The sequence below is a fragment of the Euprymna scolopes genome, chromosome 4 (genome assembly GCF_053919585.1).
Source record: "Euprymna scolopes isolate OS-2025 chromosome 4, ASM5391958v1, whole genome shotgun sequence".
In the NCBI taxonomy this organism is placed as follows: domain Eukaryota; kingdom Metazoa; phylum Mollusca; class Cephalopoda; order Sepiida; family Sepiolidae; genus Euprymna; species Euprymna scolopes.
Window position 1 is genome coordinate 62,632,021 of NC_136485.1, and position 15,917 is coordinate 62,647,937.

A 15,917-nucleotide genomic window follows, 5' to 3' on the forward strand; every position below is an offset into this window, starting at 1 on the left:
AATGGCGGACGTGATGTCGGAGGTTGGATTGTTAGATTGTGTAAGTTTCGTATTTTTGTAATTTGTAAATAAAAAGTTAGGAAAAAATTAAACCCTTCCAAGATGGACAATAAATAAAGCCATAATATTTCATGGTAAAGTTAAGAGCGTACGAACCATAGTTTTTTAGGAGATGTAATTATTGGATTAACCAATCAGAAATCGTCTGTGGCACACACATCTCTGTTTTTATAGATATATAGAAAGAATATAGAATAGATATATATATATATATATATAAATATTCCCATGTGTTAAAACGTTTTCATCCTCAATTCTACGCAATTATATAGAATGTAGAAACTATGCATAAATAGAATTAAGCGTAATAGTTAAATAAAAACCAATCATCTAATAAAAAAAGAAAGAAAACATGATTAACTAATTAATGAACATTCATTTTTCAAAGGAATATGAAAATTAGTTAACTTTCATATAGTTGCTCACATATCCATGACCGAGTATTATATTAAGGAGTTTGTTTTAATAATTCTTAAATAGAAAAGTAGGCTCCAGGCACCATCGTTACCATCTGAAATATCACCGGATGGATAAAAAAAAGCTAAAAATTAATCAACTTTAAGCTAAAAATGCATATGTATGCTTGCTCTGAAGTTAGCTGATTTATTCCCATCAAGGTCAACTGTTTTTTTGTTTTTTGTTTTTTTTACTCCTTAGCAGCTATTTTTACTGGCTAAAACCCAAATTGAAAGTGATACACATATCCAAATACACTAAATATAAAATTTCAAGTCTATAGATAAAATATTCTGAGAGGAGTTTGGTAGAGATTTTTGTACACACACACACACACTGACAAGGTCATTTATATATGAGCTATGAAGACATGTTTGCTGCAAGCTTTATGTTACGCATGCATATTCGTAATGCCATCGTTCAATCTTTATCTGGCAAATTCCATTTTTTTTATGTCCACACATTTGCACCAGTTTTCCCTGGTTAAAACCCAAATATAAAGTTTTGCATGAGTTCGAATACCCTATATATTAAGTTTCATGTCTGTAGATTAAAAACTGACAGAAGTTTAGTAGGCAAAAAATTTTTTAACAAATATATATATATATATATATACATAAATATATAAAGAAAGATGTTTGTGTTTACATATAACCTTTTTACGCAAATATTACACAAGTATAAGTTATGTAAAATATCTGCATTAATATAATTACGCGTAAAGATGATCATCCTATAAGAAAACTGAAAAAACCAATAGGGAATTAATTGAAATGAATGTTTAAAAGAATATGCAAATTAGCTAGATCTTTTGCTAGTGAATGCAATTCTATGACCCATATATAACAAGATTGTATTTTCTTTAGAAATAAATACAAAAAAGGGGTTTAATATGAATATCAATACACAAGAAAAAACAAATTTATAGGAGTATAAATATATAAAAGCATTTCCATGTGCTAAAACGTTTTCATCTTAAATTCTACACAATTATGCAGAATGTAGAAACTATGCATAAATAGAATTCAGCATAATTATTAAATGAAACCAACAATCTAATTAGAAAACAAAAAATTAATAATTAATTAATGAAAGTCGTTTTTCAAAGGAATATGCAAATTAGTTAACCTTCATATAATCACTTGCATATCCATGACTGATTATATTAAGTTTGTTTTAATAATTTTTAAATTAAAAAAGTAGGCTTTTAATCAGGGCAAGAAAAAACTCAACTTCATAGGAATATAAATTCAATATATATATATATATATATATATATATATATATATATGATGATTGCTGCATCTTTCCAGATGATCGCCGTCACATCGAGTTCTTCCAATCTTGTCGTCCATGCCATCTCAGATGACTCTGCACTCCCGCCGCAGATTTGCACATCTTGAAGCAGATGTGACAAATTGAGCAATTTCCATCGAGTTGACTTCCTCTGGAGGTTAAAGGGTATTCCTATGAACAATTACATGTCTTCTCAAACCAACAGTAGACTTACAAACTTTGCTGCATGTCAAACAGATCGTTTAGTTTGGACTAATAAGTGCAAAGTTGACCTGAACAGGAGTTTTGTGCGACTTAAGGCGGTTGACATAGCCAGTTTTTGACAAAAGCACTCGTTCACAAGTGTTGCATTTCCAGCTCTGTGTGTCATGGTTAAGACCCTCAATTAAACCTTTGTGAAGCTCTCACATCAGATTTCTGTCGGCCTGCTTTCTTTTCTCTAGAACATCACAACTTTCATGTACAAGCTTTCGCCACTTCAGCCTTTGCAGAGTAAGTTCTTCCCATATGTCGATGTCAGTTTGTAAGACTTTCAAATTATTCTTTGTAGAGTCCCTGAAACTCTTGAAAGAAAAAGTAGGCTTTTAATATCAATGTCAGAGCAAGAAAAAACTTTATAGGTATATAAATTCAATATATATATATATATATATATATATATATATATTATAGGTATATAAATTCAATATATATATATATATATATATATATATTATAGGTATATAAATTCAATATATATATATATATATATATATATATATTATAGGTATATAAATTCAATATATACATATATATTATAGGTATATAAATTCAATATATACATATATATTATAGGTATATAAATTCAATATATACATATATATTATAGGTATATAAATTCAATATATACATATATATTATAGGTATATAAATTCAATATATACATATATATTATAGGTATATAAATTCAATATATACATATATATTATAGGTATATAAATTCAATATATACATATATATTATAGGTATATAAATTCAATATATATATATATATTATAGGTATATAAATTCAATATATATATATATATTATAGGTATATAAATTCAATATATATATATATATATTATAGGTATATAAATTCAATATATATATATATATATTATAGGTATATAAATTCAATATATATATATATATATTATAGGTATATAAATTCAATATATATATATATATATATTATAGGTATATAAATTCAATATATATATATATATATTATAGGTATATAAATTCAGTATATATATATATATATATTATAGATATATAAATTCAATATATATATATATATATTATAGGTATATAAATTCAATATATATATATTATAGGTATATAAATTCAATATATATATATATATATATATTATAGGTATATAAATTCAATATATATATATATATATATTATAGGTATATAAATTCAATATATATATATATATATATTATAGGTATATAAATTTAATATATATATATATACATATATATTATAGGCATATAAATTCAATATATATATTATAGGTATTATATATATATATATATATATATATATATGTCTTATTTTTTTATTACCGTTTTATCTGTTTATGTATATGTGTGTCTATGTATATGCGCATGAGTGAGCATATATGTACAGATGTAGCTATGCCTGGGTTTATATGCATATATGTGTCTGTATGCCTATACCCACAACACACTTCACACTGAAAATAAAGTTAAGCATGCCCACTGCCCAAGGCAACATGTTAGGAGCCCCCCTCTATGTATATGAACCTAATAATTTTTAAACCTTTATACCCCATTTAACCCCCCCCCCCTCCCATTGTTTTTTCTTTCATAGAAACTATAAAATTATCCCCATCCAATAAGCAAAGCAAATCAATACAGACCCCTAAAAATTAAATCAACAACATGCATTTCGAACATAACTTCAATATGTGCACCTAACCTTGCATTATCTACACCCGCTTATTTATCCTTTATCTATTCATTCATTTATCTTCCCTAACTTTACCTTACTTACTCAGCATAAATACACGCATTTCTGTGTATATATGTATATATGTCTGTATGTGTATGTATGTTTGTATTTTTATGAGTGTGTATACTTGTATATGCTTATATATATTATATAACCCCCGCAGTATTAACTAAAATAACTTAACTAAATTAAAACGTACTCATTTATTTATTTATTATTATTATTTATTCATCCTAACTTTACTTTATTTACTAGGCATAGATGTATGCATGCCGGTATGCGTATGTATATGTGTGGATATGCATATATTTGTGTAATTGTGTATATATATGTGCCTATATCGGTCTACATATTTATATTTTATAAATATATATTTTTAAGTAATTATGTATACGTGTGCATGAGCCCGTACGTATGTGTGTACTTGTATGTGTATGTATGCATCTACTTCTTACTGGAGATCTGTATATGTAGGGTGCGTGTATGCTTATGTATGTGTGAGCATGTACTTATATCTATCTATCTATCTATATATATATATATATATATATATATGCAAGTATATATATATATGTGTATGAGAGTTGCGTGTATGTGTGTATATGTCTGCATGTAGACCCATGTATATCTGCATAGGCATTGTTTTTATATGTATGTGCCTATGTGTCTACACATTGGTCTGTAATATGTATGTATATGTATTATACACTCTTATGCGTGAGTCAACGTCTGTATTAACTCTTAACTGTTTAAAAACAACCCACTATGAAATGAAGAACAACTACGTAACTCTGTAACTGCCAAAAATGACAGCCGTACTAACCCCCTTCCCCCTCCGTCTCCCTCCCTTTCCTCCCATCTACCTCTCTCCCTCTCACCTAATTAATATACCTTATTGAACAGGAAAAAAAGTAGTCAAAATTTTAAAACCCAAAAATTGAAACTCTTTCCCCCTCTCCTCTCATTACCCCCTCTCTTTTTTCTTTCTTCTTTACTATCCTCTCTCCCCCCCTCCCTATATCCACATATCTCCACCCAAGCCTACCTGAATCTGCTACCCCCCCACACACACACAATACAACCTAATATACTTTAAACTTCAAAACTGAAATATTGTCATTACCCGCCTTTCCCCTCTATTATCTCCTACCCCAAAACCGCCCTTCTTTTTTTTTTTTTTTCCGGTATTCCTCCTAAAACAATTCTTCCTAATACTAACCAACCATTTCTGTAAGGTCTGACAGGGCTGTTAGATCGTAAACACGGTCCAACATCCGAAACATATGTAACCAAACAGATAAAACGGTAATAAAAAAAATAAATAAATAAATAAAATAAAATAAAACATATATTTGCTCTGCAATAGTATTGAGAATTCTCTTCAGGTTTTTACTAATTACCAGTTTTACCATATATATATATATATAGGTATATAAATTCAATATATATATATATATATATATATATATATATATATATATATATATATATTATAGGTATTATATATATATATATAATATAGGTATATAAATTCAATATATATATATATATTATAGGTATTATATATATATATATAATATAGGTATATAAATTCAATATATATATATATATATTATAGGTATTATATATATATATATATAATATAGGTATATAAATTCAATATATATATATATTATAGGTATTATATATATATATATATATATATATATATATATATACATACATATATATATATATACGATATAGGTATATAAATTCAATATATATATATATATATATATATATATACATACATACATATATATATATATACGATATAGGTATATAAATTCAATATATATATACGATATAGGTATATAAATTCAATATATATATAGGTATATAAATTCTATATATATAAGCATATAAATTCAATATATATATATAGGTATATAAATTCAATATATATATTTATATAGGTATATAAATTCAATATATATGATGGCAGCAAATTCGTTTTCGAATATTTCCATTACTTGATATAGAAAAAAAAAACTATATAGAAACATGAAGACAGATCAATGATGAGCCGCACAAAGGTGGTTTTTAAGCCTTGCCAAACTCTGGCATTCTTTGGTAGACATGGTGCAGACAAGAGCACTACTAGCAGCTCGTTCTTGATGGTCACTTTTATGAACATTCAAATGCCGCTTCAAACCGCCTGCTGTTTTGCACATCTGCCCACATTTGATACAAGTTAGATCTGACAACACAAGACTGTTTTGTGGCCCATTGCGCTGATGAGTAGTCTGGTGGCTTATCAGCCCAGCTCTGTTCAGACATAATCTCCCACACACCTCACACTCCAGATCAATTTGGTGCCCCAGCCCATCAACTGCTTCTTGTACTTTCCCTTTCCGAATATCATGCTTCAGTCGTTCATACTTGGTTCGATCAGCCTCAAACTTGCCCACACCTCCCTGCAAGGCCCTTCTCTATTCTCCACGATCCCAAGCAAGAATCTCCCAGGTTTTCTCATCCATCTCACATTTTTTCAAGGTGGACCTCAAACAATCCTTGAACCTCATTTTAGGCTTTTGAGCCAGACGTCTTCCCTCAGCAAGCTCACCATAAAGGAGTTGTTTGGGAAGTTGGCTATCTGACATCCTTACCACATGAGCACTCCATCTCAGTCTATGTTTGATAAGAGCTTCAATGCTTAGACACTGGGTCCGTTCAAGAACTTCAACATCACTGACATACATCTGCCAGCACACACCTAAGATTTGCCATAGCCACATCTGGTGAAACCGCTCGAGATGTCTCAAATGCTTCCTGTATGTTCCTATTTACAATGCCTCCCCACAGGACAGAGTTAGACACCAGGGTCGTTTTTTAATGTGGAGAAAAGGAACAAAAATAAAAATGGTCTCAGTCGTGAAGGATTTCTCCTCCACTGACAGAGAACAAGAAATTGAAGTGCAGCATCTGAAGAACAGATACTACACTTTGATCTTGTCGCGAATGTTGTCCAAGTCTCACAGGCATAGAGAAGAGCAGAGAGAACGCATGCGGCATAAAACTTGATCTTAGTTGGTAACGAGATTCCATGACAGTTCCACAAACGCTTGTCCAACTTTCCAAAAGCATCATTGCCCTGCTGATCCGTAACGATACCTCATCATCCAGGGCACCGGACATACTTAAGTGTGCTACTCAAGTATACAAACTTAGTGATAACCGCTATCTTCGACCCATATATATAAACTGATGGCTCATAGTAAGGTATGCCTGGAACAGGCTGATACATTAAGACAGTTTTTTTCAGATTGATAGTCAGCTCCAATGCGCTGCAAGCAACCGCAAAGGCATCCACAAGATGCTGCATACCAGCCCTCGTATGAGTCACCAGATCATAGTCATCCGCATATAGCAAGTCGTGGATCGTGTTGGTGAGTACCTTTGTACTTGCATTGAAGCGCCTAATGTTGAACAACCCTCAGTAGTTCGGTAGCGAATATAGACACCATCAGAGCAACCCCTGAATGCCATCCGAAAGACCATGGTGAAATGCAAAGTAAAGAGTGTGGGTGCTGGAATGTCTCCCTGCTTAACACCATTTTCTACTGAAATAGGATCAGCCAGTTTTCTCCCAACGTTGATCACAGCCTTCATATCATCATGAAAGAGCTTTAAGATGGTTACAAACTTGTCAGGACAGCCAAGCTTTTTCAGAATTTCCCACAAAGCATCCCTATTGACTGTATCAAAAGCCTTTGTTAAATCGATGAACACCTTTTGCTGTTCTATACATTTCTCCTGTAGTTGCCTGGCTGTAAAAATCATATCCACTGTCCCTCGACATCTTCTGAAACCACACTGCGACTCAGGCAAAACATCGTCAGCAATGTGTTCCAGCATGATCCTACAGAGCACCTTACCGACTACTGACAGCAAAGAGATGCCCCGATAGTTTCCACATTCATCTCTGCTACCCTTCCCCTTGTATAGCACCACCATCAATGCATCCTGCCAATCCTGTGGAACACACTCATCACACCAAGCAGTCTGCAATAAGTCCACCAAACTTGCATCATCTTGGGCCCAGAACATTTAAAGATCTCTGCATGCAACTGATTCAGGTCAGGGGACTTTCCATTGTTCAGCTTATGGACAGCTGCTTCAACCTCCTGGAGAGAGGGAACCTCTGCCAAGATATCCTTGACCGGATTGCTAGGAATCGACCTAACAAACTCCTGATCAACGTAAGAAGGCCTGTTCAGGAGGTCATCGGAATGCTCCCTCCATCTATGAAGAAAGTCGGTGGGGTTTTGAAGAAGATCCCCACCATCCCTTGAGCGCAAAGGAGTGATAGGTGATCTGGATGGTCCGTAAACCGCACACAGTAGGCTGTATAAGACCTTGGTGTTGTTAGAATCCGAGGCAAGCTGTATTTCCTCAGCTTTCTGCCTCTACCACACATCCTGCATGTTTCGCAACCTCCTCTGCACCTCACCCTTGATTGTCTTAAAATTGTCCCTTAATCGATTTTGCTCACCATCCATCAAACCACCTCCGAGATGAGCATGCAACGCCCTGGCTTTTGAATCAAGCAGAGCCTGAATTTCAGTATCATTCTCATTGAACCAATCCTGATGTTTACGTTCACAATAACCTAATACTCTCTCACATACCTCATAGACAGATTCCTTAAAAGCAAGCCAAGTGTTTTCACAGTCAATCTCTTCCATCTCCTTAACTAGTTTCTCCCTCACAATATTGTCCCTTAGAAGGTCAACATTAAGTCGCTTTGGAATAGCTACACCAGGTCCCCTCATCTTGGGCTTCACAACAAACTTAACCTTTGCACAGACCAACCGATGGTCGGTCCAGCACTCTGCGCCAAGCATGACACGAACACTGCAGATATTCCTCATCTCACGTTTTCTGACTAACACATAGTCTATCAAGTGCCATTGTTTGGAACTAGGATGTATCCAGGTCATCTTGTATTTGTCCTTCTGCTGAAACACGGTGTTAACGGTTTTAAAACCCATCTCTGAAAAAACTACAACATCAGACCATTGCTATTACACTTGCCCACTCCGTGTTTATATTGTAGTATCGGTTCTGATACTTTTCTTAATTTTTTCTGTTCTCAATCAGTGAAGAAGAAATCCTTCAAGACTGAAAGAAATTTTTATTTTTGTCCCAATTTAGAGTAAACCTTTTTTGGGGAGATAGATTTTCCTCACATAAAAAACTTTGCCACCATTTTTATTTTTTAAAAAAGTTCAGAATGGGAATAGCTAAGGAAGATTGATAACCCAAGTTCACAATTTTCAAGTTAAAGGAGCTTTTTTAAATAGAAAATGATGGGCATATCAGAATATTATTTGAGAATCAAAATGTATAACATTTTGATTTGAATCTGTCGAAAGTAAAATAATGGAGACAGAATTTCACCCAACACTGCTGAGTACTTTTGCGGGAAGTTGAGATTCTCATGATTGACAGTACTGTTGCCACATCTGGGGAGGTGCTGTTCAGAGCACATTTTTCTGACTCGACACAAAACCGACTTCAAAATCTAGTGGGTGATGCTCTTTTCTTTTTCCTACAAACTTTTTCTCACAGGAATGACATTGCTAGTCTTTCTCTATGCTATTTTTATTTTCATAACAGATATTTAATTGAACTTCAATTTATTGTCCCCTCCTTATTATATTCATAACAAAAACTCGTCTAGCTACAACCACTATCAATAGTTTCTCTCTCTCTACCTAAGATTAAACGAAACTTTTATGAACAAATTTTTTTCCTAGAACTGCCCCTTTGTGGAGCACAATATAGCAGGGCTGCTTTTTAGTTGACTACATGGTCGTTTTCAAGTTTGACATAAACAAATTCTTGTTGAACCACCTTAAGTGATGAAATTCTGCCCAATCACCAATCATGATGGTTTTGTCTTACCATCCACCTGAGACTCATTTATCCCTTATCCTCAAATGGCCTTTGAGTCTTGATACATAGTGTCATCTTGATAAAAAAAGAAAAGGATTGCTTCCCCATGTTACAAGGTTGCTTCCCTACAAGCTACAACATAGTCCTCTTTAAAGTCAAAGTCAGTAAACACTTGCTGTGAATCCTTATCCTTGAATGTGTTAGTCTTGATAAATGGTGATTCATCAGAAAACGTCACTGGGGAAGAAAAAGAAAGACTATATAAAAAAGAGAAAGAGGACGATCACGTGAGAGATGTGGATAACGTTTGCTATCACATGCAAGGCGTGAATGACACTCGAGAAGACGATCATGTTAAGGACGTCACAGCAGTAAAAAGAGGATGAGAAAATAAATGTTGCTACAGAACAAGTGAGTTGGAGTTATTTCCTATTCTTTCTCATCATCTTCTTTGTGACTGAAACTGGACATGTGTGTTGGTTCGTGAAAACGTTACATTTCTTCTCATAAGATTGTTTCGGTCACTGTGTTGATTTTGTGAATTTACCTCCTTCGAAGCCTTCTAGTTTGGGAGTCTTATTTTGACCGAGAAGCTGTTATAGAAATGTGACATCACCCCCCCCCCCCCAAATAGTGAAGAACGTTTAAAACAAACAAAAGAGGTTGGCTGCATTGTCTGTTAAGTATTCGCCCCTCCCCTCTTGCTTTGTTTTAGAGCTGGAGATAACTTTCAACGCTTGTCTATATTGTTTCTCCCTGGATACCTTTTTAAACCTGAATTCTTGATCTGTTGTAAGTACTTGAAGTTGCAAATATACAACTTTCTGTATCATCTGAACTATTCGAGCTACTGTTCTCATCTTGAGTGTTATTCTCACATGGCTGGCGGAACGGGAGTGAGCTATCCCTGTGGACTGGATAAGGGGTTCCATATGAAATTCTGTGCAAATTTCCAAGTTTGACAAAGATTCCAGAGTTGAACAAGATACACCTGAAGAAGGTCAGAGGTTATATCAGCTGACACATAAGATAACAAATAACACATGAGATGAGAAGAGTAGTCTGAATAATCCAAATTATCAATCCTCATCTCAAGAATTCAGAAACAAGCTAATTATTATATATGGCATAATCACGTACACAGACGGCAAAAAGAAAGTCCGCACTTGTAAATTTTTAAAAAACTGCAAATTTAAGCTAAATTTAAACTAAATGTTTAAACAAACTATAACTCATTTGATTCGCCTTTTATTCTTCTATAAGTTCATAGTTTATATTTGACTTTTAATTGAAATATTCTAGTGTTCACGTCAATTTAAAAAAATAACTTGAGGAGGCAAAAAGAAAGTCCACACAATGGAAAATTGTTATTTAAACGTAACTTTCGGACATTAATGCAACACAAACACAACAGGAACACAATGAACTAGTTAATATTTAGTAGCATAGCCCTTCTGCAATTTGATAGCCTGCAATATTTTGGGAATTCCTTGAATTAGACTGAAGCAATACTCTGCAGAAAGGGCATCCCATTTTTCTTTAATTTTTGTCCAAAGTTCTTCCAAATTTGAAATTTTATCATTGTGTAGCTGTTGCTTGATGTAATGCCATATGTTTTCGATAGGATTGAGGTCTGGAGATTGTGCAGGCGAATCCAAACACGGAATATCATGCTCTTCAAGGAACCTCTTGACATTGTCAGCTGTGTGAATGGGAGCATTATCCTGCATGAAGATGGGATTATCATCCAAATTCCGACTAAAGTAGGGTAGAAAATGCTCAGTCAACATATTAATGAACTTGGTTGAATTAATTCGACCTTGCAAGCGAACTATAGGCCCTGGACCATTCGTACTAATAATGCCCCACACCAAAACTGAACCTCCACTACCTTGCAGCATTGAAACTGAGCACCAAGGATTAAATTCTTTGTCTTTCCTCCAACGGATGTACTGCCTACCATCACTGCCTAGCCTATTGAACTTGCTTTCGTTGCTAAAAAGCACTTATGACCAATATCAAGTCATAATTTTTGTTGCATCTGACGAAGTCCAGACGGCGCTTTCTATTCTTTACAGAAATCATTGGCTTGCGTCTTGCAACATATCCTCGCAAATTAAATTCCTTTAATCTGTTCTTGACAGTAGAAAGAGAGCATTTTTTTTAACAAGATTGTTCTGTTGTTGGATTTGGGAAGCCGTATCAAATCTATTTCTTAGGCTGCGGATCTTGGTAGCGTTGTTTTCCTTGTTAGAAGTAACTCTAGTACAACCAGATTTAGGGGCATCACGAACACTGCAGTGTTTTGGTGCTTTTGCACAGTCTTTCCTACCGTTTTCTCATCATATTTCAATCTGCGGACGATTTCTTAATTCGATAAACCAGAAAGGTGGAGATTAATGAGTTCCTGATGATCACTAGGAGAAAGTCGTGACATATGGACCTAATGTTATGTTCTATAATCTGAAACAACAACAATTATGATTAGAGATGCTTTGTTGCCTGTTTATGGATATTTTAAACTGATTTAGGGGCGATAATTTAAGCTGGTTTTAAGCGAATTTATTGCTGCAGATTTTCTTTTCGCCTTCTCAATTTGAAGTTATTTTTTTAAATTTACGTGAACACTAAAATATTTTAATTAAAAGTCAAATATGAACAGGTAAAATTATAGAGGAATAAAAGGTGAATCAAATAAGGTATAGGTTGTTTAAACAGTTACATGAAATTTAGCTTAAATTTGCAGTTTTTGAAAAAAATTACAAGTGCGGACTTTCTTTTTGCCGGCACTGTATGTGTGTGTATTATATTTCCTTATTTTCTTTTTTTTCCAGGAGTCAAAAAGTTAGTCGTAATTACTTCCCTTTCATAAGAGCAAACATAAAACATGAGCCAGTGAACTCGACTAGAGATGTTTTTTTTTAATTCGATAACCTTTTATTTCCTAATATTTTCAGGTTATAAGTGAAATTGTTCTTAGATATTGAGTAGTTTTGACTTTTTCTTAAACTTGTATATAAAAAACATTAACACAAAAAAAAAAGGAATAAATACATTCAAAGGGAGATAATTCATTATTTTCTACAAATACACCGTTTTGCATCTTTTTTTGTTCTCAGGCAGTGAAGAAAAAAATCCTTCTAAACTGAGATCTTTATTTCCTCACATTAAAAAACAACTCCAAGAGGCAAATAAATATAAACAAACTATGTATATATTAATAAAACTAGCAGGAATATGCTTCCTCTGGTCGTATTTTTTACTATTAAATTTGATGCCGATATTGAGTTTTCTAATGAACAATCTATTAGGTAGATTTCTATTAATATTTTGTCGATTTTTGAAGTTTTCAGCAATTGACACCCTGTAGATGCCATGTTCTTGTCAATCATTTTGCTATCGACCTAACTAAGCAATTAGTCACTACTTGTTTTTTAAAACTGAATAAAAGCTTTAAAAACACAAAATTTATCCAGATAGGTAGAAGAATAACCTATCTTGCCTTTTTATTTGTTTATATATTTAAATTTTAGACCTTTTTTTTTTCGTGTTGACTTCTCCTAAATTCCCTGAAAATTTCTTGTTGACATACATTACTTGTTCCGAAGAGGGGGTAATGCTTGGCAAAATAGTATCATAACACCATAACATAATATAATAATGCCCTCCCCCTCTAATTAAATGATTGGTTTCATTTAACTATTACGCTTAATTTTATTTATTCATAGTTTCTACATTGTGTATAATTGCGTAAAATTTCGGGTGAAAGTGTTCTAGTACACAAACCTGTTATATATATATATATATATATATATATATATATATGTGTTTTAGTTTTTATTACCGTTTTATTTGCTTAGTTACATATGTTTCGGTTATCGAATCTTATAAGCGATCCAGTAACCTTGTCAGACTTTACAGAAAGAAATTTTACAGGTTTCTGTAAAGTTTGACGAGGTTACTGGATCGTTGATACAATTCGGTAACTGAAGCATGTGTAACTAAGCAGATAAAACGGTAATAAAAAAATAAAACGCACATTTGTTCTGCAATAATATTGAGCACTTTCCTCAGGTTTTTACTAATTACCATTTTTGATATATACCTTGACTGTCTGTGCGAAGCTTCTCTACCAAATTCCTCTGAATATTTGGCCTACAGATTTGAAAGTTGATATAGGGTTTCTGAATCTTAGGAACCCTTTCGATTTAATTTTTAGCTTGTAGAAATAGCTACCAAGGAGTCAAAATTGAAGAAAGAAACAGTTGAACTTGGCAAGAGTAAATCGACTAACTTCTGAGCATGCGTACATATATATTTTTAGCTTGAATTTATTTAGTTTATCACCTTTTTTTTTTTTTTTTTTTAAATCTATCTGACGATGGCTAAGATGGTAACAACAAAAGCTGAAGACCTAAATAATGACTAAAGTAGTGCTGAATGTTTTATTTTTAATTCCAGCTGATGGCACCAAAGTCTTTTTTTTTTTTTTTTTTTACTTTTGAAATCATTACTATATATATATATATATTCGGTACAATATAATGATCAATGGAGAATTTGACCTGTAATAATAAATATTAAATCTGTGTGACTTAAAATATCATATTTAAGTTTAAGTGTATTTTACGACCAGGCGATCTACTAGTATAATAGAATGTTAGATTCTAGTAACTATGTCATTATTTCTGAAAAGATTATTTCTTGATGGATTCTTTCATTAACACTTAGCTTGTGACATTATGACCATCCCACCTCTTAAAAAAAAACAAAAAAAAACAAACAAAAAAAAAACAAAAAAAACAAACAAAAAAAAAACTATAAAACTAGCAGCCTGCTAGTCAAAATGAATAAAAACCAAAATTAGGATTCGATGTGTATAAAATGAAAATAGACGACGAGCAAAGATTAAATCAAACTTTATTCATTCATTGTTTTTAACACAAGAAAAAAAAAATCTGAAGAATTTGTCATGAAGCAATTGACAATAACAGAAGAAAATAGAGAGTCTGTACGAAAGCGGATTTGGGGGGGAGCCAGGATTCATTTATACAAAGAGTACAAAATGACCGCGAGCCTCCAGGGTAAAAAAATTACAGTGTCTGCTCCGGCCAGCTGTGTCTGTATGGGTTGTATGTATGTGCATGCATGCATGTCTTTTTTGTGGTATTGTCATTGGTCCGATGGTGAGCTACACCTGGGGGTGGCTTGCAACATTACCCTGTACAATGCTGGAGAGAGACGAGAGGGAAAGGTTGCTGCTATCACACAATTGCTTTGGCTTCCGGAAGAAAGGCTTCCCAGTGTTTGATCAGCTAGAAACAGAAATGTTGTTTATTATAAACATGTATACAATATTTTTGGTTTCTAACTTTTGCATATTTGAGACTATAAGAATCTACCATTTCTTCTTATATCAACTGAAGCTCGTGTTTATATATTTCTATGGATAGGATTAACTCCTAAATTTATTAACCAGTAATTATGAATATTAGAACACAACTGCTTAGCCTAAGTTGTAATGTGAGTTATATTTAGTTTGAGGGAGACAAAGAGAAAGCGATTTTTGTTAAATCTTAATAGATATTAGACATTAATATACTCTAAATTAAAGTTTCTTAAGGGTATTTTAAAGGGTTTTTAGGGGACATAATATGAGCACAACCTATTTAAGAATTCAAATATTTCAGATTTACATTAACTCTTATCCGTAGTCAATAGACACCAATTAAACAAGATTCTCTGAATTTCAATTTCTTATGAAAATCTTTAAGCTTTAAATTTTAGAAACTTTCCAGAATCAAAATCATGTAATGGATTTTGCTTAAAATTGGAATAAGGACTTTAAACATAAGCGTCATCAGCATTATATCTTTGTTATGGGATAAAAAGTGGTGCAGCACTGCTGTTTGAGGAATAAATTTTACTTGTCCTAGGACGCGTATTCTTATTCTAATATATAAAGCAAAGTTGGATTTTATGTGTCCAGAGTAATCTAAAAAAACTATAAGCTACATTGACACAAGATATAATTCAGCATAAGCATTCATATATATATAAGATACATTCAGCAGAAGCCAGGTCAGTCAATTGGGGATTAAAAAAAAAAAAAGGGGGGGGGCCTTTCACATTAAAAATTTTGTAGTAATAACATTAAA

The 15,917-nt window shown here is 32.7% G+C and overlaps 1 protein-coding gene across 7 annotated transcripts in view; it reads right to left on the minus strand.

Annotated features, from left to right (window-relative positions):
* Positions 1–14,662: 14,662 nt before the first annotated feature.
* Positions 14,663–15,917, minus strand: part of LOC145267882 (sorting nexin-2-like) — a 148,916-nt gene continuing 147,661 nt past the window's right edge. For all 7 annotated transcript variants that reach the window (XM_080123339.1, XM_080123337.1, XM_080123338.1 and 4 more), the window contains one exon: positions 14,663–15,074. In XM_080123339.1, coding sequence (XP_079979465.1) covers positions 15,024–15,074 — 51 coding nt within the window. In that variant the 3' untranslated portion in view covers positions 14,663–15,023. The remainder of the gene's footprint in view (positions 15,075–15,917) is intronic.